The following is a 27510-nucleotide window of genomic DNA, read 5'->3' on the forward strand; positions in this document are numbered from 1 at the left end:
ATTTTGTGTTTAAGAGAACAAAACATTTAAAAAAAATCTACTATGACAGTCAATAGTGTCCCAGAAATATCAGTTGCTAACATTCATACAAATATTTTTCTTTGTGTTCAACAGAACAAAGAAGTTTATACAGCTTTGGAACAACTTGAGGGTGAGTAAAAATGACAGGATATTTATTGTTGAGTATCCCTTAAATGTGCAAGAACTGTTTTGTGTGAATAATTAAAAAAAATATATATAAAATGACAATGAACAAAGAATTTATTTTTTAACAGCAGCAATATATTACACAATACATCTTTTTTCTAGAACACAAGGACATTTGCAATAAACCAAGTAAGAATATATTTACATGAACACATGCGTGTATGCAAAGCTGCATCTTCTTTAATTCTTGGGGCGACATTGTGTTTTCACCTCCTTCGATTTGGGACAACTTTGTTTCCGCTGGTTGCCACCGGAATGAGAAGCTTGCGATACTCCAGTGGAAGATATTTCTCTATCAGTATATTGATAGGCATGCTGTCGGTGACAAAGCCCTGCCTGAAAGAAAAATCACAGCTTTAGCTGCTAAACACAGAGAATAAGGCATTTATCTTTATCAGAGTCATCTTACCTTCTCATGAGCAGCTCAAAATCTTCCATCTCAATAGTTTTACGTTTGGCGTGAGTTGCATAAACCTCCAGATCATCTGCTAGTCGTTCATAGTATTTCTTCAGACTATGGGAAAAATAAAGCAAGTATTGATCTTGTCGTAAGTTAGTTTAGTTTAAACTATGTTAGGGTGGGCGATTTCGTATTTCAAACTTAACTGAATGTAAAACAAAGGTGGTTTATTACATTTCATTGATGGCAGGGTAGATGTCACTGGCCACCTTCGTTTTGGCGAAATGTTTAAAGACGCTCATGACATAACTCTTGGGCAGAACATCAGAGCCCTTTTCACGCTTCTGTCTGGGGCGTCGTTTGACAACCTGAGGAGCGGGACTGACATAATCGAGGTTTAATTTATATTAGAAAGAAATACAGTAAGCACTGAAAAAAGGAAAGATGCCTGTGTATTACCCAGAACTCAGTTCTTTAAGGACTGTGGGTGTGGCCTGAGCACTAGCATTTCCTATCATTCTCTTCTGTTTCACAAAAGCAGGAGTTTTCATGGACAGTTCTGAAACAAACAAACACATTATTGACATGGTCCTTTTAGTGGTAGATTTAGCAAAACACTGATAAAAGGTAAAGCAGCGAAACTTAGCTACCTTCACTATGAGCATCGTCATCATCATCTTCCTCGTCCCCCTCCTCCTCCTCTTCCACCTCTTCCTGTTCACTCTGAGCAGGTGAATGCAGTTCAGGGCTTTGATTGGCTGGCTCACAATCTATCATGTCCTCATCCTCTGATTGGTTTTCCACCTCTTGGGGATCGCCTTCTTCGGTATCCGGCAACTCTTTTTCAGACAGACTAGTCTCATGTTGTGATCTTTGCTCAGATGTGGTCAATTCTGTCCCTTCAACTACCGGCACATCCTCTCCATCCAGAGTAGCCTCAGGTTGCTGTAAGCTTTGCTCAGTGGTGACCTCTGCTGCGGGGTACAGCGGAGGGGACAGAAGGCTGCCCTGTTGTTCCACCTCTTCATCAGGAACATCCTCTCTGCTCCTGTTACCAAACTCCAGAAGATCTGAAACAATACAATTTTCCAACCGTATGTTATACGGTCATTTTTATAATCATCCTGTTCAATAGATGAGAGCATAACTAGAGGTTACAGTTTTATTCATAAGGAATTTTCAAGATTTATGATTTTTCACGAACAGTGAGAGAATTAGTAACAAAAAGAACTAGTGGTGGGCCGACTCTTATCGCGCGATAAAAAAATTGTCGCCGTTAATCTATTCTCAAAGTTGGGTTGGCAGCTGGGTCTATACTACGCAAGCTATGATGACTTTCACCTTGATATTTTAGCGCGGATGTATACAAGCTTAACTGCACTGTACGCGGCGAGAACGAGATTTTTCAACTCGCGTGATTCGCGTCATTCGCGGAAGCAGAAGCCGCCTCATCATCTCATAACCAGGGCTTCATTCGCGCGATTCGCGCCGCAAGTAGGTCTATTGGCTCTTTTCATTAACATATAAATCACTCGCGCTTGACACGCCATTCGCGTTTGGTCTGAACACAACATAACGTTACTGTGAAATTACCGCATCAAACGTGACCTGCTAACATGGATGCAGCTATGAAGCCGCCGGGTTTGCTTCAGGGAATATTATTTTTTAAGAAGCTTCCCAATAGGAACATCGACAAGACTAAGGTTGTTTGCACCTTGTGCAATGCGGAATTGGTTTAAAAAAACACTTTCTCTCAACAGGTACTGGTCTAGCTTTAGTTGAAACCAGTAACTTTGTATTGGCACCTAATGTATTATGGCTCCTGTATGACATATCGCTTGTTGCTCCCTCACTCTTTGTAAGTCGCTTTGGATAAAAGTGTCTGCTAAATGACTAAATGTAAATGTACTGTAGGAGCTCTTCCAGTCTCAAGTACCACCTAAACGGAAATCATCCCTTAGCTAATGCGGAAGTAAACACAAGTTCATCTTATTGAACATAATTTAATTTTCATCACCAATTATCATAGTAGAACAGCTTTCTCAAGCAGTTTGTGATGCATTTTGGAAACAGGAGATGAGCCCCTGGTCTAATGCGCCACCTGACTTGAGAAACCCGTTCTCAAAGACTTACTTTTAGTCATCATTTGGGTGGCACACATATTCTGAATGCCTTCGGCAGAATTCAAATGAGCCATTTTAATCTAGATTAATCTAGATTAATCTTGGAATTAATCTAGATTAATCTAGATTAAAAAAATTAATCTATGCCCACCACTAAAAAGAACACAACTATTATTTTCCCCCACTGGTCGATGAACTGTAACATATCACAAACAAACATTTGTATTAATATTACCTACTACAAAAGAGTCCTGTAGTAAGTTTTGAGTTCCTCTCACCTTTCTCTCTGGGGTTCAATCCAGCCCCCAAACTCTTTGTGACTCTCTGGCCTGGTGGAAATGCTAGGACAGCACCTCCACCCTCTGAACGGTGAGCTCTGCGTGTTATTCTCTCCAAATCCTGTGACGTATCTGCATCCTCTTGAACATTCTCTTCCCCAATGTCCTCCTCAGTCTCTAGATCGTGTTCCTCTACATCATGAGGTTCAGGAGCAGACTCTATCATCGCCTGCGTCGGAGCAAGCATGATGTCATCTTCAGGACTCACAGACACACAGTATTCTGCTTCTCGGGATGAAGTCACAATCTCTTCTTCCCGTGATACAAATTCAACATCACAGTCATGGTTTTCTTGGATTACGGATTCTGAATCGAAAACATCTTGAATTTCGTCAACATAATTCTGTTTGTTTTCTTGGCTTTCCTCTTCTACTGTCTCCAGAGCGCTCTCTTCCTCGTTTTCAACATCCCTCTCCATCTCAGCATCTGGTACGACGGTCTCGTCTTTTTTCTGCAGAACATTTGACCCCGCAGGTTGTTCGTAAAGTTCTGTGACGTCATTTAGGCCAAGCGTGAACTTCTGCCATGAAGAATCTTCCAGAGTTTTTCCATCCTGAACCTCAGAGTGATCTAAGAGAGGGGAAAGGGTGTCAGATGTGGGAAGAATTGAACGAATCCGTAAAACTCTTTGTCTGTGTGCAAACCTGGGTGAGGGGCCTGCTCCAGGCATTTCTGAACTGCCTCATCGAACGCATCCACAGAAGGCAGCCTCCGATTGGACACCTTCCGCTGGAGCCCCGCCCTCTCAGTATGCTTTTCCACAAACGGGGTTTTTAAAGTCAGGTTCAGGCCACTGATAAAAAAAACATACACATCCAGAATTTTATTATACATGTTTGGTCCATAAATCATTAAGAATACAATGGAATATTATAGAATAAAAGATTTTCTATACTTTTTTTAGTTCCCAAAAACATGACTTCTTAAACAGTAATGAAATTTAATACCGATGCAAATTTTTCATCCAAAAAAACACTGAAAGTATTCCTGAGCAACTTTACCTTTTAGACCCAGCAGAGAAATCCAAATCCTGAGATACATCCTGTTTCTCCTGCGGGACAGAGCCCTCCTCCACAGATTTGTCTGAGAAGATATGAGATTATGATTCAGATGAAGTTATAAATGAACGGAAAAAATAGATTTTATGTTGCAAGAGGTTGCGAGTACCTGGCAGCTCGTCCAGCTGTCTCTCAAACGCAGAAACGCTAAAGGCACGTTGCGTTTTCCTGCGACTCAGCCCCTTCACAACATGCGTCAGAGGCTCGGTGTGTAGGGTCAGATCAGACAGCTCCTCTCCAGACAGACCTTCACTGAGAAAAAACAGCACATTCACACAACCTGTGCAGATGACTAAAACATTACAGGAACGAAGAGACTGGTACGAACGTTTTCTCTCCAGCGCTGGAAACACTGGAGTCTTGATGTGGATCCGCCTCCTGCACCGCAGGCTGACCCGACATCAGCAAAGACGCATCAGTGTCTGAAAAACAAATGATTTTTTTATTTTTATGCTGCTTTTTGTTTGACAATGCACATGGCTCAAAGTAAGTCTGTTTGGTGCCGCTAGTCTGCAGAAATGAAAGATTCATAAGGATTAAGAGTTCAGCACACCCATCTGAATGATTCCCCTAAGCAGGCCACGGGTTGTGATGTCATCGTCATACAGAGGCGGCGTGGCGACAGCCGGAGGATTCGTCTTCTCTCCTGTTGACCTCTGTCGTTTAGGTGGAGGGAGAGGTGACTGGGTGCTCTGAAACACATCACAACACAGAGATGTCAAGACACGCTGGATTTTGAATTCAAACACACCGTTTACAGCTAAACCACAAAAAAGCACACATACAATACTCTTCATTTATTACGCAGTCATAACTTTAACAGTCATCTACCCCCGATCATCTGCTGAAACTAAGCTGGGAGGTTTACAAATCAGTTAAGTTCAAGTGTCAAAGCCTACAACGCGAATGGCCACATTTACATCATGTTAAGTATTGGCATAATATGACGTACGACAGTGGGATGTATTCAAACGTCAGAGCAAAAAACTATCAACACCTCAAAACTCTGATCGTGGAAAGAGATCAAGTTAAACACAAATGAATTATGATGAGCTAAGTAACACAAATCGCATCATATATACCTCATGAAGTTTCTGCTTGAGTCTGTGGCGCAGGGCGACTCCAGGGCTCTCCAGTCCAGGTGTGTGTTTAAACCTCCCACTACGGCGTACATTTGTCACACTAAAACACACAACACAAAAAAGCTGAATACACAACACAACTCTGATCTCAAGGGATATACACAACCATTGTTCTGTAGGTGAACATGTATGTTATACTTCTTAATGCATAGCTCACTGTTATGCATCATTATAGAATATAACTGAATTCACAATTCCACATTATATAGACACAATCCATATATATATTCCAGTATATATTATGTCATGGATACGTCATGTTAGCAGTTGTATGATCTTATTAGGTAACGTTACGAATAATAGTATACATTATAGACTGTTGTGCATAATATTAAGTAAGTTTCTGTGTTTGTTCTGTAAAACAAACAATTGTTTAACAGCTAGAGGCTAACGTTACACAGTCGTGTCTTTACAAACACAGTGTTTACGTTGTTACAACAGTTAACGTTACTCGATTAATCCCATTATATAAACTCATCATGTTAAAGAAACGTAGAAATCTGATTTAAGTGAAAACATTCACCTTCTGGTAACTGGCGATCTGGGTAACTCCGTATGCAGCACCCTCCGCAACAAAACCCGAGCAGATACGTCCTCATCCCCCGAATCCATCGCTGCTTAACTTACTAAGAAAACATACAAATTTCTATAACAACCGAAAAGATATAAACCCTAAATTCAACAACGAAAACAAACTGGTCGTACGTTTGGAAAAGGAAGTACAAACCTCGCGACTCCCGCCCGCCCATTCGTTCAAACAACCATCGCGAGATTTTGACCAGCGTGACGCAACTATGACGTGTGCGCGTGATGTTTGCTAGCATTGGTTTGCTAGCTTATTGCCGTGCACATTTAGGCATTTTACAAAGGCTTTTATTTAAATCAAGTGGGTAACATGAAGCGAATCAAACTAAAATAGCGGGACAGTTATATAAAAGCGTACTTTGAATAACACTCCACACATTTGGAGTAACTTATGGGAAGGTTGATCTGTCGTAATGGAATTAACTGTCCGGTTTCTGCACAGAAATAGTGAGGAAAAAATTTGGTTAGAGATGCCACGAAGTAGGTGGCAGTGCCTTAACCATATGTGTGTTGAAGGCCACTAGGACCTCTTCCATCCTTGTCAAGGGGAGTGCTAACCTTCTCTCCTTTCATACAACACGGTTATTGCGTATCGGTTCGGAGTATATAACCGTCTGGCTTTGCCTATCAGATACAGTGACGGTGACTATTTTATGTCGCGATAACGACACTGGTTCTGACGCAATGTATTCCATTATTGTATAAGTTAACGTGTACGTAAACACGTATCATACTGAAAGCACATATTTTGTATTCGTGTGTCTAGAATTTAAGACGTTTTCTTCAGAGGCTTACTCATTTGCATGGGGAGCGTTCTTGACCAATCATTGGGGGGCAAGCAAAAACGTCAGACTGTTCGATTCCGGATTCCGATTCATGGTTCGAAAAAAATCTTTGTTGTTGTTTACGGTTCCTTTTTTTTATTAGGAGGCTCTTAAAGAGGAATCGATTCCAACTCATAAAATCGACTCTTAATTCCCAACGCTTCCGAATCGGTTCTTTTGGGAATCGATTCCCAGGCCTATGCTTTTACTTTTAAATCCAGATTAAAAACACACTTGTTTAGCTGTGCATTCACAACCTGAGCACTGTGCTGCTTTACATCAACTGCACGTCTATTTCTAATTTATTTTTATTTGCTCTTACTCTTTTAATATATACAGTCACATTTTTTATCAATTTTATTGCTGTTTTATTGTTTCTTAAAAATCTAAAGTTTTTGTGATCTTAAATCATTTGCATTTTAAAGATAAGACTTATTTCTTTCTGTCAATCATTTTATGTAAAGCACTTTGAATTGCACTTGTGTATGAAATGTGCTATATAAATAAACTTGCCTTGCCTATGCAAAAGTCCATGAAGTTTAGTTAAATCCTTCGGTGTTTATAAATGTGTCTATTTAAATTTAAAGCTTGTGGTTATTCCTGGATTTTAAGTATTGAGAAATGTAGACGAGATAACATCCCATTTTTATTTTGTCATTATGTTACTGACATACCACAGGAAGGTTTTGTTTATAATAATGATATCAATGTGAAAATAAAGACACATTTTCTTGCGTTTAATTAATTTGCTTATAAGTTTACAACTGCATCTGTATATTAAGTCCTGACTAATCTATCAGCAACTTGCTTATTGTTACTTCATGGATGTAAAACCACACCATCACAAATTACTTTACTAAATATTATATTTTTAGGTATTCATGTTAGATATTTAATGTATAATATATATATGTTTGCTGGTCTTCATAAAGATTCCAGGTTCATACAATGTAGGTCAACACACAAAGTAACACACTGGGACAATAATTCTTTGATTTTCCCTCTATTTTAATTGGCACAGTTAACACATACAAAGTATTCAGTGCTCAAAACAGAAGCATTTAACAAACAACAAACAAACAAAAAGTGCAAAACAAACAGTTGGCAGATCCCACCAAAAGGTTAAATTCATTTAGCAAAGCAGAGAAAAGAAATTTGGACATTTTTATTGATCAAAATTTAAAAATAGACTCTTATCGTGGTTTGTTAGTTCACTCTCATTTATAGACTTGCACGTATAGATATACATATATTTATAATTCTCTTATTTGGGAATGGTGTTTTGTAGAGCAGGTTGGGAGCGTGGATTTTGTCACGGGCCAAATATGAGCTCACTTCTTTTGTAAAGGTGTATTTTTGCCATATGGTGACAGACAGCATAGGTTAAAAGGTGGAAATGTTAAAATAATGAATTGATTTTTCACTCAAAGAATGTTTTTGGAAGACAAGAGTAATGATGTTTCCCTCCAAGACAATGAAATGTTTTCTTCTTCAAAACATTCTCATTAATAACACATTTTCATATTTACAGTTCCATCAGAGTCAGTCCGTTTTAAGGATAGGCTGTGCAATTATTCAACAAAAAATCGTATAACTCATTAATAGTGGTTATAGACAGCCTTAAGCATTAAAGGTGAAGTGTGTTGATTATGAGCTCCCAGCTTCACCTAACGGAATTGCAAAAAAATTCGAACACTCAACACCATTGTTCGGACAAACAGATTTGGTTGAGCTAATGTTGCTTTGTGAGCCAGGACAGGAAGCTCAAACAAACAGAGCTGTTTTAAGATCTTTGATAGTGCCACAGCGTCCTATATGTTCAGATTTCTCTGCATATTTAGCAAGAACAGGAGAGAAAACTGATACACTTCACCTTTAAATAGCAGTTTTGTGTCATGAGAAAAACTAGTGCCCGGTTTCACAAACAAGGCTTAAGCCTAGTCCCAGACTAAAATGCAAATTTGAGCTGTCTTAACTGAAAATAACGTGCTGTGACAAATCCTTAAACATGTCAGTGCTATTGTTTTGTCTTAAGATTCACACTGGCAAAGCTTTTACTAAGGCATTTTTATAAATGCTACTTAATTCTTATAATTTAACTAAGGCGTAAGCCATGTCTGTGAAACCAGGCCTAGATTTACAAAACTTAAACCCTACTTAAGGAAAACAAACACTAGAAAAACACTTAAACCTCTTCTGGACCCAACATGACATGTGAGAGAATTAAAAAAAATAGAAAAGAAAAGTCAAAATGAATATGTGCCTCCGGGAGTTGCGAGTAGTCATTGGGAAAAAATAAAAAAGTCTCTTCACAGATTTTACAGAAAAAAGAAAACTGTCAAACCACAGAAATCACAAAAAAAGGAAAACAAATCAGTTAAAACCTCAAGCATGGAGTCCAGTCTCTTAAATATTCAGGTTCAGATATGAAGGCCACGCAGCTGATGCACATTATTTTTCTGGTTAACCTGTACATTTGGCTCAGGATACATTTAACCATAACATATAAAACTCCCACATTTCATATGGAATTCCTGTGAGGTTCTCGGCTGGCTGCTCCACAGGGTAAAACCGTGAACACATAACATCCGTCACAATAAATACGTATCAACAGGACATCATCATGTTTATTCATGTCTGTATATTCTGTTAACAGAAAAAGCTGCTCTCCATCCAGCAAATCAAAGCAGTGCTTGCTTGAGTGTGAGAAAAGCGAGACACGTCACTGGATGAAGGAAAACGCACATCACGTCAGGGCACGACGGCAAAACAAGGGAGATGTGTAAAATAATGGGAGTTAGAAAGGATGAACGGTTAACAGACAAACAGTTAAGTGCACTGGAAGGGTGGAGACAGAGGAGGTGCCAGGGCAAGCAGGCATGCTGTTGGCCAGTGAAGCCCCGCCCCTACGATCTGTGACAGCCATGTTAGCAACCAATGGCTAGCAGTTGTTATCTCTCGGAGATGAAATCATTGGATTAAAGAGGTGTGGCCTGATAAAGGAGCCCTTGAGTGTGTAAATTTTATAATACGTCATGGTTAGCATCGTCGTTTTGTTTCTTTTAGATCTAAGCATAAATTAACCAAATCAAGTTCTGCTTCTGTAACTTTGTATGGAAGAGTATGTAAATGTAAGAGATTAAATTCTCAGGCAGATGAGGTACTGCAAACTTAGCTCCTTTTACAGGCCACGTTTCCAGGGTTTGGCGTAGATTTTAGTTTGGGACCTATCAGGGAATCACAAACAAGACGAACACACGCATACGTACAGTCATCCACACAGGCAGGAGGAAATTTAGCACTGTTCAGCGAAGCTCAGCCGTAAAGCAAAATGATATATATGCAGATCATATTAACCTCATTATAAAATATCAAACAGGTAATAAATCTAATGTCATAATAGTTCTCATTCCTCTGATTTGCCGTTTCTCTCTACAGCAGGAGAGTTACAAATGCGTTTAGGCCGACAGACCTCTATAATCTCTCTCTCTCTCTGTCTGTCTCACTCTATGGTGGCCATGAAGTGTAGGTTGTAGTTTCCCCCACATGCGGCTGCTGTTTGCCCTGCACCACTGAGTCCTCCTTCCACACTTTACGAATCTGCAGTCATACAAACAAACAAACATGAAAAAAAATAATAATAAAACATTAGACACGGAGAAATGATGGATGCTTCCCATTTAAAATTTTCCTGCGGGCTTTTCACACTGCACTATGTTAAACCGGGTCTGACGCTGGGTTTGATCTGGGCAACCCCTGAAATGTGGCCTGGCTGGTCATGAACAATGATGTCACACACATTAAAGGAGTTCCCATCTATCCTGTGCTCTTATTGGCTGCTCTTTTTTCATTATTTAGTCAAGGTCATCCATTTAGTCAAAGACATTTTTATTTTATATTAGTTTATTATGAAAAACGTTATAATTGCAGAATTTCGCTAATTATTATTTATTTATTTATTAACTCATTTTAGATATTTAAAGCAACACTTTGTAGTTTTTCGACATTAAAATAATGTCTCTAAAATGATTTCCGTGGTAGAACAACTCTTAACTGGATGAATTCTCCTCTCCTGATAAGCCTCATAGCGTCTGGAACCACACTTTGTAAGTTCTGTTTTCAGGAAAAAATGGTTCCAAAACAATTATTATTTACGACAGTGGTAACAAATATTGCGCTTATCAACCACATGGGGGAGCCGTGAGCAAAAGTTCTAATGTGTCGCTGTAAGCATACACCTTCAGATGAAAAGCATTTTAAAACAACAAAAACCATTTCTTTCAAGTGTTCGTAACCTAGTTGTAGTGTGCATCATTTTGTGAAGTGTGAAAAGCCCACTCACAAAACACACAAATATGACATCGGATGTATGCTCTCACAAGTACAGTCGAGTACAATACACACAACAAAATGGACTGAATAATGAATCGTATAAACACAAAATAATTTTTGTTTCATGGTATCTTTAACCATAAGTTCAATGGTTTATTTGTATTTGTTTTCCGGGTTGATTATATAACACATGCGTTATTGCAAACAACTCCAAACAAAAAAACTCAACCCAACACTCAAGATGCAGAAACACTCTATTCTCAATGATTCTGGGTTATTTCTTTAGTGTTCTCTTTATTCATCTGACGAGAATAATTTCATGCATTTTTAAACTGATGTACATGTTCCCATGACCGAGTCCGGCACTCCATTAGAGTGAATCACTCATGCTGTTTTAAATAAAAAGCGTGAAGAAAGTCTTGGGTAGTGAAACAGAAAGACAAATTAGGTTCATTCGAGTTCTCTTAATGTGTACAGACCAAAACACTGACAGACTTTCAGTCTCACCCTCAGAAAGATAAACCCTTCTCCAGGAAAAAAGCTCTGTAGGGAAAACATCCAGAATGGTTCACAAATCCTACGTAAATTGCAAGTTTTGAAGCTCCAAATCCCTGTTTGCGATACTGGTGTGCGGCCTGTATGTTGTAAAACGATGTCTCATATAGTTTTGAGTTAGGAATCAATAATTTCTGAAGGTAAACTATGTTTGTGTACATAACCTACAGATTATTCTTATCTTGAGATGATCATAAACACTGTAAAAAATGACATGGATATATTCTTTATAAATATTTTTAAGTAATTTAAAGCTTATTTTTAACGCAATGTTCCATGAACAGATCAAGTCAAATTACCTAAATTATTTAAGCATGTCACATGATAAACTTAAACAAATTATAAGAAGAAATACTCATTTGAGCATTGGAGTTAACTTCTTCTTTTCTGACTTCAGTTTAACGTTTATTATTGTTTACAACACATACGATGTACAAGTAAGCAGATAGTTGTCTCAGCAACGTCATTAGCAGCATTACTGTTCACTGAGTGAAATCCCACACATCATGAGCTCTCCCATGACCTGAACACAAGCACCACCCCTCATGACAAATGTTAACCCCGAAGTTCAAAAATACAAACAGAATCTCTTCTAAATCTGAACGACAACTGAACAATAAACACTATCAAGTCTTTCGTATTTATTGTAAAGCCCATAAAATAGCACAAAAATGATTCTCCTAATACTGTCGCATGCAAAGCATGCTGGGAACTCTAAATTCACTGCTCAGTTAGTGATATAAACTAAAACAATTAATGCAGTCCCACCACATAAAATGAAGTTAAGATCCTTTGTACAATTTTAAGTGGGTTGAACGTGATGAAATTAAGTTGAATTCATTCAATAATTTGTGCATTAAGAATTCCGAGATTTTATATTATTTTAACTGTAAAAAACAAGAACACAATTGTACTAAGTAAAGTTTACTCAATTCATTTATTGATATCTACTTCGACCCAGAATAATTTTTTACACTGTAGAAAGAATCATAAAGACGAGGTAATTGTCAATTAAATGTGGCAAATATAATAGTTAATAGATTCATGTAATTCTTCTTTATGGTTTAGTGTTTTATCACTCTATCAACTAACTTATTTTTACGAGAGGGGAGGCTAAAGCTAATAACGTGTATATTGTGTAAATCCCAATTTTACTATCCGGGGAAAAACACACAAATAATTGAATGTCTTCGCCAAGAACCTTTATGATTTTTGTTAGAAAAACGATCTGAAAAACCTTGCATATATCACATATATCCCAAATGTGTCGGACATGCATTGCAACTCAATACAACAAGATACTACTGTGATTATTATGTGAAGTGCTGTTACCATATTAAACTATGGTGGACTAATATCTAAACCCATACCGTAGAGTATTAAAACATACAATCATGTAGTCTCTTTGGAAAAGTCTATCCACTTCACCAAAAACAGTCAAATCTGATCTAAAAAAGTCACTTGCTTGGCGTGAGGAGTGTTATACACAAACGCACACTCGGTCATACAGCCCTGTCAGGAGTCAAATGTAGGTTATAGCACCTTTGGCGTTGGAGTCCAGAAAGACCTCGACGTAGGTTGTGGGGACGTAACCCTCCTCTTCCTCATTTCTCCTAACACGCGTCCATCCGTCACCTTTATCTTCTTCTATTACGTACAAGAGCTCACCCTCTGCCACAGCGATGGTACCTTCATTACTACCTACAGATATTGAAAAAGGAAAACGACAAGATGAGATGCAATTGCAGATAAACCAATCCCAGAATGCATTGGGATTAGTTCGCAGTCAAAGCATTCATGGCATATACAGAATACCTTCGAATGGATAAAGGGCTTTGCAGGTGCCGATGGTCGGTAGCATGTCTTCATCTGCGTCATCGAACTCGTCAAACTCTGGCACTTCTGGTATGACTTTACTCTGGACCTCAGTACTCTGTTCCTCTGTATAACTGCCATCCGGACTGCTCCATCACACACACGCACACGCACACACACACGTAGAGAATAACTATAGCAACTGAACCACATCCTACCACATTACAGTGATAGTGCGTGTCTATGTGTGTGAGAGTGTGTACCTCTCTCTATCCTGTGCGCAGTTGTTGTTGGTGGTGGGTGGTGTGCTGTTTTGGGTCTCGAACAGTGTGCTCGTCCTCCGCGCAGGGTCACTCTTCACTGGCATCCTTCCTTCTACTTCCGCTAACCAGCCCTGAAACGCACACAATAACAAACACTCATCTCCAGTGAACTGTAGTGCTCGCTGAAGCATGCGTTTTATTTCAGTACACACCTCAAACTTCTGAGCCTCCGCCTGCAGTTTCTCAATATTTTGGGCGATCTCTGCTAACCGGGGGTCCACGCTGTTGGGATCCCCCATCTGTGGGTTCTTCACATACACCTCCTTCATTTTAGTCAAAGCATCTCTGTGGCAGAATGTAAGCAACATTACAAAGTATGTTATAGTTTCATATGAGCATTAACCTTAACCTTGACAAGCTTAAAATAAATCATTACTCTATATATACTGGTCTTATATGAGGGGCTGCAGACCCCCGCAATACAGAGATTGTGTGTTCTCTATGTTTATGTACCTCTGATCCATCTCTTTCTGTACGTCTTTATTGATGTCGTCTATCTTAGCCTGAAGTTTCTTTCTTCTCTGTTCTGGAGGCAAATGACTGAAATCTTCAGGATTCGAACCCTGAGAAAAGAGAGAGAGGGAAAGAGAGAAAAGAGAGGGGCCAGGTAAACAACAGTGAGTTAAATAAAAGAGAATGTTTATACTAACAGCATCAGTTTCCATATGCTGTGGATGCCAATAGGATTTGAATAATGCATGCAGCTTTAATATTTTAATGATCACTGAATATATGAACAGGGTGTGTCAAATGTTCACAATTAACATCTAATCACACTGAATCACTATAAATACTACAATCTGGTTGGCTAGCTGACTCAAGAAATAAGCCAATCAGATTTAAATTTTGAAAAACCGCTGCTCATTAATGGCAATCGAAACGACTCGATTAAGTCTCTCTGTCATACATGATTCACTGCATCTAGTCAATGTCAACAACAGCACTGCTTCAACAACTATTCTGGTATTATTTTACTCATCTCTCTTTCTCTCTCTGCCCTGTTTCCTTTTTGCATTTGCTGTATTGACATTCTGAACAATTGAACACCATTTGTTTTTCACATACATTCTTTTTTTGACAGCCATGCTGTTGCTGTTCATTGCCACAAGGAGATGCTGGTACGCAATGAGTCTGCACATCTTAAAGGGATAGTTCACCCAAAAACTCCAATTTGCTGTTTATTTACTCACCTCCAGGTCATCCGAGATGAAGGTGACATTTTTTCTTAAGTAGAACCATAAAGAAGATTGTTTGGTAATCACTCTCTGCTTCATATAATGGGAGTCTATGGGGTCCACCTGTCTAAGAGTTCCTAAGCACACAATTCCAAAAAAGCGACTGTCGCTCAACACTCCCTTTCTGCAGGTGGCGCTAAATGCACCAGAGCAGAAGATCGCGATCGAGACATGTGCATAGGCTGCACAGTATGACTAATATTATTAAAAATGACGTTTAGTTTTATGAAAATATCAAATGATTCGCTTCACAAGACGTCAACATGTCGCCAGGAGGCGCTCTTTTGGAATTATGTGCTTTAGGAACTCTTAGACAGGTGGACCCCATAGACTCCCATTATATGAAGCAAAGAGGGCTGTGGTTTACCAAACAATCTTCTTTATGGTTCTACTCAAGAAAAAGTGTCATCTACATTTCGGATGGCCCGGGGGTGAGTAAATAAACAGCAAATTAGAGTTTTTTGGGTGAACTATCCCTTTAAAGGAAAAGTTCACCCAAAACCGAAAAGGTTCTTATAGCTTGCTCAATCTCATGCTATTTTATGTTTATGAAGAGAATTTTCATATTTAGATGAACTTTTCTTTAAAGATACACAACTAATACTATAATTTAACCGAGCCTGTGTATGAGATGACCCCATTATCTACAACATCCAAGGTCACATAGCAAGACAAAGTGACCTCATTGCACAACACTGTCATGCAACATCAAACAATCCAAATTATGAGTGTGCATTGCATTCAAAATAAAAGACAGCTAATTTGTATTAAATTAAACCACAAATTCACTTCAGGCATCTGCACCAATCACCATCTTTATAAATATACGAGCAGTTAAAATGTACACAAGCACAACATACATGCTACACTCACGTGTATACTCACCCTCTTTAAAAAATAATAAAAATGTTAAAATAAAATAATAATTAAGGGTTAATTTCAAAAAATGTATTACAAAAAACCCCCACAATCAACCAAATCAATACTCAATCTATCTCAAAATCTCAAAATCAATCATAAACCTGGATTAAAATCTACAAAGCGATATTATGAATTTTTGTATACAGATCTTGTGAACATAAATGGTTAAATCATTTGCTAAACATGACACGTAAACATTTTGGAAGGCGCCAGAGGTCTGATTGGTTAAGATATTTTACATAATATACTCATGACAATTATTAAGGACCCCATAAAATCAATAGTCGACAGCACATTTAAACATTTTCAGCAACACTACATTTTCAAATTGTTCTTCTCGGATTCTAGTGAAGTACAGATCAATATTCCCAAAAAAGTTGACACAATACAGCTTATTATGCCACATATCTTGTTAGCAATGCAACAGTTTAAAATGCGTATGGACAAAATCAAGAAAAATGGATGGACAAATGAACATGAGGACATAAAACGGGTTTCAGATCACCTCAATAAGGTTCCGCACGTGGGCATTGAGTGAGAGCTACACAGAGGGACAGTCACCACGGCAACCAGACGAAACAAAAACACATATCAACAAAAAAGATAAATGAGACAACAACATGGTTTTGTACTTCAAATCACACAAAAGGTCAAATGACGTAACGACAACAAAAGCAGGTTTAAAAAAAGGAAAACTTTAAATAATTGATAAGGGTTGAACAAAAAGTACACCAAACGATGTTAAAGGGCCGTGTGTTACTAGGACGACGAACATGCTACGGTCATGCCGCTACGGACATGCTACTGAGGTCATGCTTACCAGCTTCAGAGACAGCTTCTCACGGACGGAAAGAGAGAGAGGCCGAGAGACAGAGAGAGAACAGAGACACATCAGAGAGGCAACAACCAGACGCTTGTATGTGTTAACACATGCAGGTGTGATGGATGTGTCTTTGCTGAAGCTCACCACATTAACCTACGCTACCCAATCTCACCTTTCAAAAATGACTGTAGTATAATTTAGTATCTACTAAATAGTATACAACAGTATTACTTCATTTTCCATAGTTAACACTACACTTTACATTTTATTGTTATATTGCTATTAATCTACAATAAACAACTTCTCAACTAATGATAAATACAGTATGATTTCGGACACATTAGTCAGATTGTCATTTCTTTGGCTTTAATTTAGGCTTTTAGATTGAATTGATCTGAATTTAAGAGACACAGAGGCTTTTGTATGTGTGATACATCACAGGCAGACCATAACGTGACAAGACAATGTTTCTTTAATGTGAAACATCTGTCCTTGTGATGCAGTGAACTTCAGCATGTTTCACCAATGAACCACTTTTCGCGACGAATGTTATAGGGTCATGTGGATGATGTCATCAGTGTAAAGCAATATTCAGCCAAGAGAAAACAACAGAGATGGGTTCATAAGAACAGACAAGGACTGTTTGAGAGAGAAACAGTGGAGGAAGAGGAAACCAGGAGAGAAAAAGAAACAAACAATGTGAAGATTCTAAATAGATTTGCTAGTTCTTGATAGGGCTGTCACAACAGAGAGAATTCTGGGTAATCCTACCTGTGCTGGGATATCGAATTAAACTCACGTGGAGGTGAAATGTGTGTAAAAAGTGCTTTAAACAGATTCTGGGCCTATTAGTGTATTGTGTAATATTCTTAAGTCATAAGACATAAAAAGGATTGATAATAAATGATTCAAATGCTAATAAAGTTATGTTTAAATACTACATTTCTTCCAACATATTTATTACTCTGAAGCAATAGCTTAATTTTTAAATCCCTCTATGTTGAGCATGACAGGCACAAGTAAAAAACATATTTTTTTATAAGTGACATTTTGGTTAAACTTTTCTTTAATGCGGAAGCGAGAGAAACTTTTTGAGTCTAAGTTCAGGGTGCTCAAACTACTCTGACATTGAAAGCTATTTGTGTTTTCAAGGTTTTTCACTTAGACAAATGAAAAATAGGTGATTCTTATTTTGAACATTTATAAGTGTGCCGACAGGACAACGATTTTCACATAGATAACAAATACACACTTGTTTTAGACTTATGTGATGTACACAGATAAAACATCTAGGATAACAAAGCAGCAAAATAACATTTTGTTTGTAATGCCACTAAAAGGGGTGAATTCTGAATGTATCTGTGTATTTGATAAAGTGTTACGAGCACTTCATCTTTGGATCTGTCGCCAGGTTAGCATTTTGGCGATGCGCTCGTGACACTTTGAGAATTAACCCCTCCCACACAAGCTGATTTGCTGCCAGAGCACAGGGGCGGGGCCAAGCTGCTTGGGGTGCACGGGGGAGGTGGGTCAAAAGCCAAAATAGTCAATGAGAGAGTCTGCTGATGATGATGTAACGGTTCATTTACAGGTGGGTTTTAAGAAGGATTAACAGACGCTAACCTCATTAAAGAGATCAAGAACTGTTCTCTATTTAAAAAATATCAACATGTTTCAGCATTTTGAGACAAATAAGCACTAAATGAGGTTATGTCTGTTAAAAATGTGTTTCAGCTACACATTCATTCAACCATACACAGATACTCTCTTTGTCTCACACACTTTCACACACTTACAATATATTGCCTGGCCTCAAACGCATATGTAGGCCGGCCGAGAGTCCTCTTCATTATCTCTTTATTATAATATAGAGACTGGGCAGACTGCAGTAAAAAATACACCCAAATTAACCACACACACACACACACACACGCACACACAGAAACACATACCTTCAAATCAACAAGTGAAACGAAACAAATATAAAAAATGACAAACACACAACTCAAACCCTGAAATAAACACCAAACACACACAGACACCACTTTAAAAAAACACACATCATTTCCACAACACACACATAAGTAATGAGGTCTCTAAAACATACACGAACACACACACACTCACACATACATATGAACATGACAAACAGATACATTAAACGTCTAACAATAAACACACACGAAAAAAGAAAAACGCACATACAGTACATTCAACATCACATACACACCATAAGTATTGAAGACTCTTAAACACACACACGTTTATTTTTTAAGATGCCAACTGACCATTATCCTATTTCATCATAAATGTGTGACATCCTCTTGTGTGTGTTTGTGTGTGTCATTCCTAAATTATCTCCAGAAACAACAGCTTTTATACAATGTGTGTTTAGAAAACAACATTTTATTTGCTAAAGACAGTAAAATTTGTTAAAACACATTAAACTTTTTGGTGTTATTCTCATAACATATATTAAATATTCTACACAAATACATTGACGATAAACATTTATAATCAGCCAGGAGCACAAACAAACAGAATGAAAGCGTAAAACATTTTAGCATGTTACAGTTGTTCATGTCATGCTAAAATGCTCTGAAATGCTCCCACCCAAGACTTGAAATTATTTCTTGATGTGCTTTTAAGTCTTTTTTATTTTTCAATAAAATGAGATTAATCATTTTCATATTTCATTTCCAATACTGCAACAGTTTATAGTCACCTAAAAATACTTTTTATTTTTAATAATTTTTAGGAAAAACTTCATAACTTCCAAAAATGTCATTAAAACACTACAGACATCCAGTACCTTAAAGCGATAGTTCACCCCCAAAAAAATCTGTTATCATCATTTCAATTCAAATCTGTATGACTTTCTTTTTCCCGCAGAACAAATAGAAAGATATTTTGGAAAATGTTGTTAACTGGCACCCATTCACTTGCAGTGGTTCTGTGTCCATACATTAAACGTGAATGGGGTCCAGTGCTGTTTGGTTTCCAACATGGTTCAAAATATCTTCTTTTGTTTTCTGCGGAAAAATAGACAGCCATAAAGGTCTGAAATCACAAGAGGGTGAGTAAGTGATGAAAGAGTTTACTCTCACTAGGCAATCTGAACTCAGACCGAGCTCGTTTGACCCCCAAAGCTCAGTTCATTTGACTAGTGTGATCGCTATGTATCGCGCCCAGGCATGGTTCATTTAGCGGTCCCTGGTCTTTGGAAGAGGTTGGCTAGAGCACGGTACGGTTGGGCACGGGCGTGGTACACATGCAGTGTGAGCAGAGAGCAACTGTGATAAATGAGATTACACCCTTAATCTATAACAAGCAGTAAAATTGTCTCTCTAACTCCAGGATTGCTACCAAACACCTCAAACCTGACAATATTTCAAAACTATGAAATCTTGAACAAAATTAAATATTCACATAAAAATCAAACATCTGCATAAACTACATGAGTGTCTTTCCATTTAAGAAGCACAAATTCTAATGCTCGAGTCTCTGAGGGTTAAATATGAGCTCAGGAGGAAACGAATGTTTCAGCATGTTTCGAGAATGAACCCAACCTCACACTTCCTGCTTGATGAACAAAAAGCCGAAAATAGGAAATGAAAAATCTCTGAACATCGGTCTTTGCATGCGACAGTAAAACTGAGAGAAATATCATTGGGGCGAGACAAACGTCTAAGATTATCCATGGCACATGAGAAGCAGGGCTCTGCTCTGTTATCTTGCTTCTGTTATCTCCGAGTCATTCAAAACTCCAAAATCTGTGCTCACACACACGGAAACACGAGGATGCCCTTCCTGAGGGGAAGGTGAATCTATTCAGACTTTATCAAAAGGTCTGGCGTGTGTTATTGAGACATTGTTTCTAGATGTTTGTGTTTGAAGCGTGTCTGTGCGTGTATTCGGGACAAACGTTTCTGTTTGAGCACCCGTTTTTATTTTAAGCCTCGTTGCAGGGACCTTGTCTTTGTTAAGCCCAGGGGTTCATGTCCCCTCACTGGCGCCCCGTATACGTGTGTCTGCTTGTGTATGCGTGTGTTTCAAAGGGTGAGATGGTGAAACCATGGAAAAGAAAAACAATAAAAGAAAGAAGAGAGAGAGAGACAGATGGATGGAGAGAAAGAGTGAGTTTCTTTAGATGCATGAGGTAAAGGGGAAAAGGAGCCGAAGGATATAAAACATTCCACTGCTACTTCCAGAACCTGAGTCACGTTATGACATCACCGCCTCAAGAATCTGAGTCACATTGTGACATCATTGCTTTAGAATCTGATGCTGCCTTCAAGTCTTCTTAAGATGTTACAATTTAGAAGCACACAAAATGCTTGGAAACTAAACATATTGTCAAAATTCACATTTAAAAACAAATAACTTTTTGTTAGATAATGCACAAATAATGGTTACAGATTTACTTTAATGATTTATATCTTAATTTTAGAAAATGTAGGCTTTACAGAAAACCAAGTTTTTGTGCATTTTTAAGCATTCATAGATATATTTAATCCGAAATAACCTTGATTTCTGTGAATACTATTTTTTCTTTAGCTTTTATTTGGCGTATATTTTAATATACAGAACATAAACATACAGTAGAAACCTAAAATACATAAATTTGAATATAAATTAATAATATATAATTAAACGTTTCTAGTTAAAGCTACCTTGAATATTAAACGCATTTACATACAAACGTATTATTTTATTTACTTCTTATATCATTTAACTTAAAGACAGGATTAGGCACATTGTGACATCATCGCTTACAAAAACGGAGAATCATGACATCATCAAGGTATCGAATCTCTAAAATGAAAAATCATTCAGCTCCTTTTTCTGTTATACGTACACACTCATGGCATGGTAGGTGATGATACAGGCAAAGAGCGGCAACAAGTGCACACACACCCACACGAAAGTGACGTCAAGCGAGCATGCACTGCTACTTACCCCTCGCCGGAGGCTCCTGAGGCAGTTTATTTTGGGCTTGGAGGTCACAAGGTCGTTGAATCGGTGGGACAGGGGCTCCTTGGACTGTTTGGGGGTCTGGGGAGTGGGGCAGGGGTCAGGGGTCACAGCAGAAGGTGAGGGAGGTTCAGGGGGGGACTGGCGGGGTATGGGAGATGTTAACAGGGACATAAGCTACCGGTAAGACACGTGCCACAGAGCAGCGACCAGTGAGTGAGAGAGATTAAGAGAGAGAGAGACAGAGGGGTAGGGGTGAAGCACAGAAAAGGGGGGGAGAGAGAGAGAGAGAGGTAGGGGTGAAGCAGAGCGATAGAGAGAGAGAGAGAGAGAGGTAGGGGTGAAGCAGAGCGAGAGAGAGAGAGAGAGAGAGAGAGAGAGAGAGAGAGAGAGAGAGAGAGAGAGAAAAGTTGAAGGGGGACAAAATCGACCCAGAAAGAGGTAAAAAAGGAAGGGGAACACAAAACAAGAGAAATAAGGACCGAAAAATGTTACAGAACTAAACCAACGAATTAATCAATTAATCAATTAAACAAAAAAAAGATAAACAAAGTCAAATGGAAGGTCAAAGAAATGCAAACTGAAAGAACCACGCTGCAGCTGTAGAGTTATTAAACCTGTGAGCGAGAGAGTTAGTGTGTTAAACTCTGTTCAGTATATCAGGGGTCAACATGCAGGGGTACAACTCACTACAAAACCTTTTAAAGAAAGAGTTTCCTCAAAATTGAAAATGATGTCATCAGTTTTTCACCCTTATGTCTAACCAATGTGACACAACAGGAGTTTTAGCAGAATTTTTACTAAGATTGTACTCAAAAATAAGGTCACGCTGGATTAGAACATCATGAGGGAATCTAAACAATGACATCATTTCCATTTCAGGGAGAACAATCCCTTTAACAAATGCTACATATGCACATCACACACACACATCCTCTAAAGCACATAAAAACTTCTTTCAGGTCAACCATTTGCTCTCTCTCTCTTACTCTTTCTTATTAGCACCAAAGCGTAATGGAGAAATTAGTCTGGAAAAGCTGACCTTAACGGTTTGGTTCCCAGCAGACTACAAAATCTTGTTACACATCTATACAAGGATCCAAATGAATTACCATCTTTACACATTAAGAAAAATCTAGATTAGTCTAATGGAAATGAAGGAATATCCTGGGTTTATTACAAATCAAGCATCTATGGCATGATGTCAATAACCAGAGGAAATAGTAAGATTCATCCTTCAGTTTGTAACTAACAAGAAAAGCACCTCTACCACCAAAATCTATATAAGCACCTTCAACATATACAAATATACAGACCTCTAAACACCTCAATAGACCCAGGTGGACCCCTACATACCCATGTAGACACCTAAAGATGATTGTAGGCCCCTACAGATCCCAACAGACCCCTGTAGACCCCTATATCACCTTATATATTCCTACAGACCCCTAAAGATCCTCAAAGAATGCCAAAGACCCCTATAGATCTTCATTTTAAAGTGCACTAGACAATTTCTGTTTGTTTTTACAAACTGTGCTAGCTGACAGCACATTAATATATTGATAGAGCTCAACTTGTATTAAACCCAGAACTTTCTTTAATTCAATTCAAGTTTATTTATAGCGCTTTTTCCTCACACATTTGTGGTACATCTTTTAGTGCATTAACTGTGTTTGCAAACACAATTTATCTAAGGGCTTTATTTAACCCATAGTACAAATTTAACATACTGTACATATATCGCCAAACTTGTCAGGTTTAATCCGTATTCAAAAATCCACGTCCTCTGGAGTGTGTGTTCAGTAAATTATGTCAGTACTGTCAGACAGAAATACTACACACAAAAGTGCAGAAATGACAAGTACAAGCTATGGAAGTCCACACACACTACCATGCTTCTCATACTATTTCCGGAGTATGTATACTGTATACAGTATGTACATATTTTGTAAAGATCACCTACTACATGCAAAATATAACAAATACAGGTTAAACATAACAACGTGAAAACAACATAGTGTACTGCTCTTAAATATATATATAAAATATATTGTATAAGTACGTGTAATTCTTCTTTCTGCATACTCTTAAAACCAAAGTGGGCAGTACATGGAACATACTACCACTATTGAGTGTACACTACACTACACTACACAGCTTTCCATTCCGAACATAACCACACACACACAATCACACAGACACATAACATTAAATACGTATCATAATGTTAATACTCGTCTCCCGGGCCTGCGGGTTTAGGCGGGGTAACACAAATGTCAAGGGTCAAAACAGCCACAAGAAGACAGTGGAGGAAAAAGATGGATATTGTTACCATGGGAACAGCAACGATGAGTGGCCGAAGAAGGAAAACACTCTCAGTTTGAGAGGAAGTAAGGGATAAGAGTTAAAGGTTAAGACTCTTTGCAATGCCAAAAGTCAAAGGTGAGGCCTCATGGGCCGTGCATTAGTACGTTATCAATCCAGTGTAAAGGATGAAAGTGGAAAGGTTGTTTTCGTGCAGGTGAACCAATGGGAAGGGAGAGCGAGGTAATCGATGGTGGCAAATGAATGACAGCAGCTACTAACAACAGCCACAACGATGAAAATACACAACTAACTACGAAAAAACACAAATGAAAATAAACAGCACAAACTAAAAATAAATATAACTTTCTTACGTGAGATCTAATGATCTGCCTCTTATAGACTAGTTTTCGTCAGATCTTAAAACGTAGCTGATAGACGGCAGTGTGTGTGTGTATGTGTTACCTTGTTTTTCTTAATGAAAGGCCAGATAGTTTTACTCTTTCCCCTACTGGACCGGTCTGCTTTGTCCGGGCGTGAGTTGGTGAGACTGGTCTCAGACACTGTTCTCTTCATCGGCAGACCGTAGTCTTCAAACTCCACGTCTCCTGGAGGCTCGAAGCCAGACTTGTATGATTCTATGACCTGAGATGAATCCTGCAGGCGTAAGAACGGAGACGAACGACTTAACGTTACATACATATGCTTACAGTATATAAAGACATTCTGACATTTTTTTAGGCAATACTTTTTTTTTTTTTTGAGAATGAGTGAATAATAAAATATATATATATATATAAATATATTTTCCCCTTTTTCCACACAAATGCTTCCACAAATCCACGTTTTTTTGTTCCTCAGATTGTACTTTATGTTTGTCTTTCCCTTTTGTGTTAATATACAATTAAATATGCCGTCTATGCTTTCAAATCCGCCCCCTCATGCATCACTCTCTGGCAGTTCTGAGATCAGGTATCAGTGGCTTGCTCATAATCTAATCCTATCTATCTGTTCCGGAGATTTAAACGGAGGGCAGCTGATAGCAAATCGCTTCCTTCCTCAGAGATCGGGTACGGAAGGGTTCTGTACGGTCACCAGGGGGCACTAGACTCAAAACCCTTTCTAGATTGATCGATTGTGTGTGTGTGTCACTAACAGTCTTGGAGTCGATGGATTCGGCCGACTGCGTCATTTCGTCGAGACATTTCCCGATGATGGGCAAAATCTGTCGGTCCACGTCTGCAAACGTTTTCAGCGAGTCGCCCATCCTTTCTATCCTCTTCTCCTCCATCGTCTGGAGCTTCTGCTCACGACACAAACAGAAACAGTTAGACAGTCTGTTCCAATACCTGTTGAGCCGTGGAAACCTTGTGAGGCATGCTATCCACATTAAAGATTGTTTTTTAAAGTTACGTGCCTAAAAAAATTCCTGTTTGTGTGTGTTCGCACCTGGAAAACATTGGGTATTATGGTGTAATAATGTTCGTTCTGTTCCTGGTTGAATTTCTGCAGGTATGAGGAATATTCATTCTTGCTGTCAGAAGCCATCTGGTGTCTCATCTGCGCCTGCTGCCGTGCCTGAGAGAGAAAGAGATGTAAATAATATTATGGGTGATGCAGTAAGATACGATCTCTAAAGACAGTCTCTCACATACACTGTACTCTCTCACACTCAAAATAACACATACTAATACCAATCTGGCTATAAGACTCAGAGCTATGCTCTCAAAGTCAATGACTTGACGTACACTCACCTAAAGGATTATTAGGAACACCATACTAATAGTGTGTTTGACCCCCTTTCGCCTTCAGAACTGCATTAATTCTACGTGGCATTGATTCAACAAGGTGCTGAAAGCATTCTTTAGAAATGTTGGCCCATATTGATAGGATAGCATCTTGCAGTTGATGGAGATTTGTGGGATGCACGAAGCTCCCGTTCCACCACATCCCAAAGATGCTCTATTGGGTTGAGATCTGGTGACTGTGGGGGCCATTTTAGTACAGTGAACTCATTGTCATGTTCAAGAAACCAATTTGAAATGATTTGAGCTTTGTGACAAGGTGCATTACCCTGCTGGAAGTAGCCATCAGAGGATGGGTACATGATGGTCATAAAGGGATGGACATGGTCACAACGCTCAGGTAGGCCATGGCATTTAAATGATGCCCAATTGGTACTCAGGGGCCTAAAGTGTGCCAAGAAAACATCCCCCACACCATTACACCACCACCATAATTGCATTAATGAGAAATTGAACAGCCCCTCCTTGAACTGCCACCGTACCGTGGTGGAGGGGTTTGAGTACCCGAAAGACCCTAGGAGCTATATTGTCCGGGGCTATATGCCCCTGGTAGGGTCTCCCAAGGCAAACAGGTCCTAGGCGACGGGTCAGACCAAGAGCGGTTCAAAAACCCATATGATGACTACAATTTCGAGGACCGTGACGTCGCCCGGTATGGCGCAGCCGGGGCCCCACCCTGGAGCCAGGCCCGGGGTTGGGGCTCGTATGCGAGCGCCTGGTGGTCGGACCTTCCCCCATGGGGTCCGGCCGGGCTCAGCCCGAAGGAGCGACGTGGGACCACCCTCCCGTGGATTCACCACCTACAGGAGGGACCGTAAGGGGCCGGTGCAAAGTGGAACGGGTGGTAGTCGAAGGCGGGGGCCTCGACAACCCGATCCCTGGACGCGGAATCTAGCTCTAGGGACATGGAACGTCACCTCTCTGACGGGGAAGGAGCCGGAGCTTGTGCGTGAGGTTCAGAGATTCCAACTAGAGATAGTCGGGATCACCTCTACGCACAGCTTGGGCTCTGGAACCACACTCCTCGAGGGAGGATGGACTCTTTACCACTCTGGAGTTGCCAAGGGTGAGAGGCGGCGGGCTGGTGTGGGTTTGCTTATAGCCCCCCAGCTCAGCCGCCATGTGTTGGAGTTTACCCCGGTGAACGAGAGGGTCGCGTCCCTGCGCCTCCGGGTCGGGGATAGGTCTCTCACTGTCGTTTGCGCCTATGGGCCAAATGGCAGTGTAGAGTACCCGGCCTTCTTGGAGTCTCTGGGAGGGGTGCTGGAAAGCGCCCCGACTGGGGACTCCGTCGTTCTGCTGGGTGACTTCAACGCCCACGTGGGCAGCGACAGTGACACCTGGAGGGGCGTGATTGGGAGGAACGGCCCCCCTGATCTGAACCCGAGTGGTGTTCTGTTATTGGACTTCTGTGCTAGTAACAGTTTGGCCATAACGAACACCATGTTCAAGCATAAGGGTGTCCATCAGTGCACATGGCACCAGGACACCCTTGGCCGGAGGTCAATGATCGACTTTGTTGTTGTTTCATCTGACCTACGGCCGTATGTCTTGGACACTCGGGTGAAGAGAGGGGCGGAGCTGTCAACCGATCACCACCTGGTGGTGAGTTGGATCCGATGGCGGGGGAGGAAGCTGGACAGACTCGGCAGACCCAAACGTACTGTGAGGGTCTGTTGGGAACGTTTGGCCGAATCGCCTGTCAGAAAGATCTTCAACTTCCACCTCCGGCAGAGCTTCGACCAG

The 27510-nt window shown here is 39.6% G+C and overlaps 2 protein-coding genes and 1 non-coding gene across 19 annotated transcripts in view; all 3 read right to left on the bottom strand.

Annotated features, from left to right (window-relative positions):
• Positions 1 to 243: 243 nt before the first annotated feature.
• cenpt (centromere protein T) lies at positions 244 to 6121 on the bottom strand. Of its 2 annotated transcripts, none has more exons than XM_056731361.1 (14): positions 5996 to 6121; positions 5792 to 5894; positions 5209 to 5308; positions 4680 to 4818; positions 4455 to 4548; positions 4236 to 4378; positions 4070 to 4151; positions 3713 to 3861; positions 3009 to 3638; positions 1258 to 1677; positions 1067 to 1166; positions 842 to 988; positions 617 to 721; positions 244 to 543 (listed from the first exon to the last, which is right to left on the bottom strand). In XM_056731361.1, the coding sequence occupies exons 2-14, from the start codon at positions 5878 to 5880 to the stop codon at positions 414 to 416; spliced, it is 2328 nt and encodes a 775-aa protein (XP_056587339.1). In that variant the 5' UTR covers positions 5881 to 5894; positions 5996 to 6121; the 3' UTR covers positions 244 to 413. The 2 variants fall into 2 exon arrangements, with proteins under 2 accessions (XP_056587339.1, XP_056587340.1); XM_056731362.1 differs by lacking the exon at positions 5996 to 6121 and adding an exon at positions 5974 to 5992.
• Positions 6122 to 6305: 184 nt separating this feature from the next.
• LOC130408568 (U6atac minor spliceosomal RNA) lies at positions 6306 to 6433 on the bottom strand. The gene has a single exon (XR_008904782.1). It is a non-coding gene; the product is annotated as a U6atac minor spliceosomal RNA (small nuclear RNA).
• Positions 6434 to 7670: 1237 nt separating this feature from the next.
• Positions 7671 to 27510, bottom strand: part of LOC130408423 (formin-binding protein 1) — a 54880-nt gene continuing 35040 nt past the window's right edge. For 2 of the 16 annotated variants that reach the window (XM_056731936.1, XM_056731932.1), the window contains exons 7-18: positions 25409 to 25537; positions 25116 to 25262; positions 24425 to 24616; positions 21641 to 21832; positions 18478 to 18564; positions 16679 to 16693; positions 16364 to 16399; positions 14156 to 14265; positions 13855 to 13987; positions 13643 to 13773; positions 13380 to 13528; positions 11937 to 13265 (exon numbers count right to left, since the gene is read on the bottom strand). In XM_056731936.1, the coding sequence (XP_056587914.1) occupies positions 13087 to 13265; positions 13380 to 13528; positions 13643 to 13773; positions 13855 to 13987; positions 14156 to 14265; positions 16364 to 16399; positions 16679 to 16693; positions 18478 to 18564; positions 21641 to 21832; positions 24425 to 24616; positions 25116 to 25262; positions 25409 to 25537 (1500 nt within the window). In that variant the 3' untranslated portion in view covers positions 11937 to 13086. Of the gene's footprint in view, positions 10278 to 11936; positions 13266 to 13379; positions 13529 to 13642; positions 13774 to 13854; positions 13988 to 14155; positions 14266 to 16363; positions 16400 to 16678; positions 16694 to 18477; positions 18565 to 21640; positions 21833 to 24424; positions 24617 to 25115; positions 25263 to 25408; positions 25538 to 27510 lie in introns of those variants that run through there. The other 14 variants (XM_056731934.1, XM_056731939.1, XM_056731933.1 and 11 more) reach the window with 14 other exon arrangements.

This window comes from Triplophysa dalaica, chromosome 19, assembly GCF_015846415.1.
Source record: "Triplophysa dalaica isolate WHDGS20190420 chromosome 19, ASM1584641v1, whole genome shotgun sequence".
Lineage (NCBI taxonomy): Eukaryota > Metazoa > Chordata > Actinopteri > Cypriniformes > Nemacheilidae > Triplophysa > Triplophysa dalaica.

What these genes read in the sequence shown, in the direction of transcription:
- cenpt (XM_056731361.1), bottom strand. Translation starts at nt 5,880, where the DNA reads ATGGATTCGGGGGATGAGGACGTATCTGCTCGGGTTTTGTTGCGGAGG. An exon ending in TCAAGCAGAAACTTCATGAG is followed by an intron (nt 4,819 to 5,208) that starts GTATATATGATG and finishes GATGTGTTTCAG; the next exon opens with AGCACCCAGTCACCTCTCCC. An exon ending in TTTGAGCTGCTCATGAGAAG is followed by an intron (nt 544 to 616) that starts GTAAGATGACTC and finishes TTTTTCTTTCAG; the next exon opens with GCAGGGCTTTGTCACCGACA.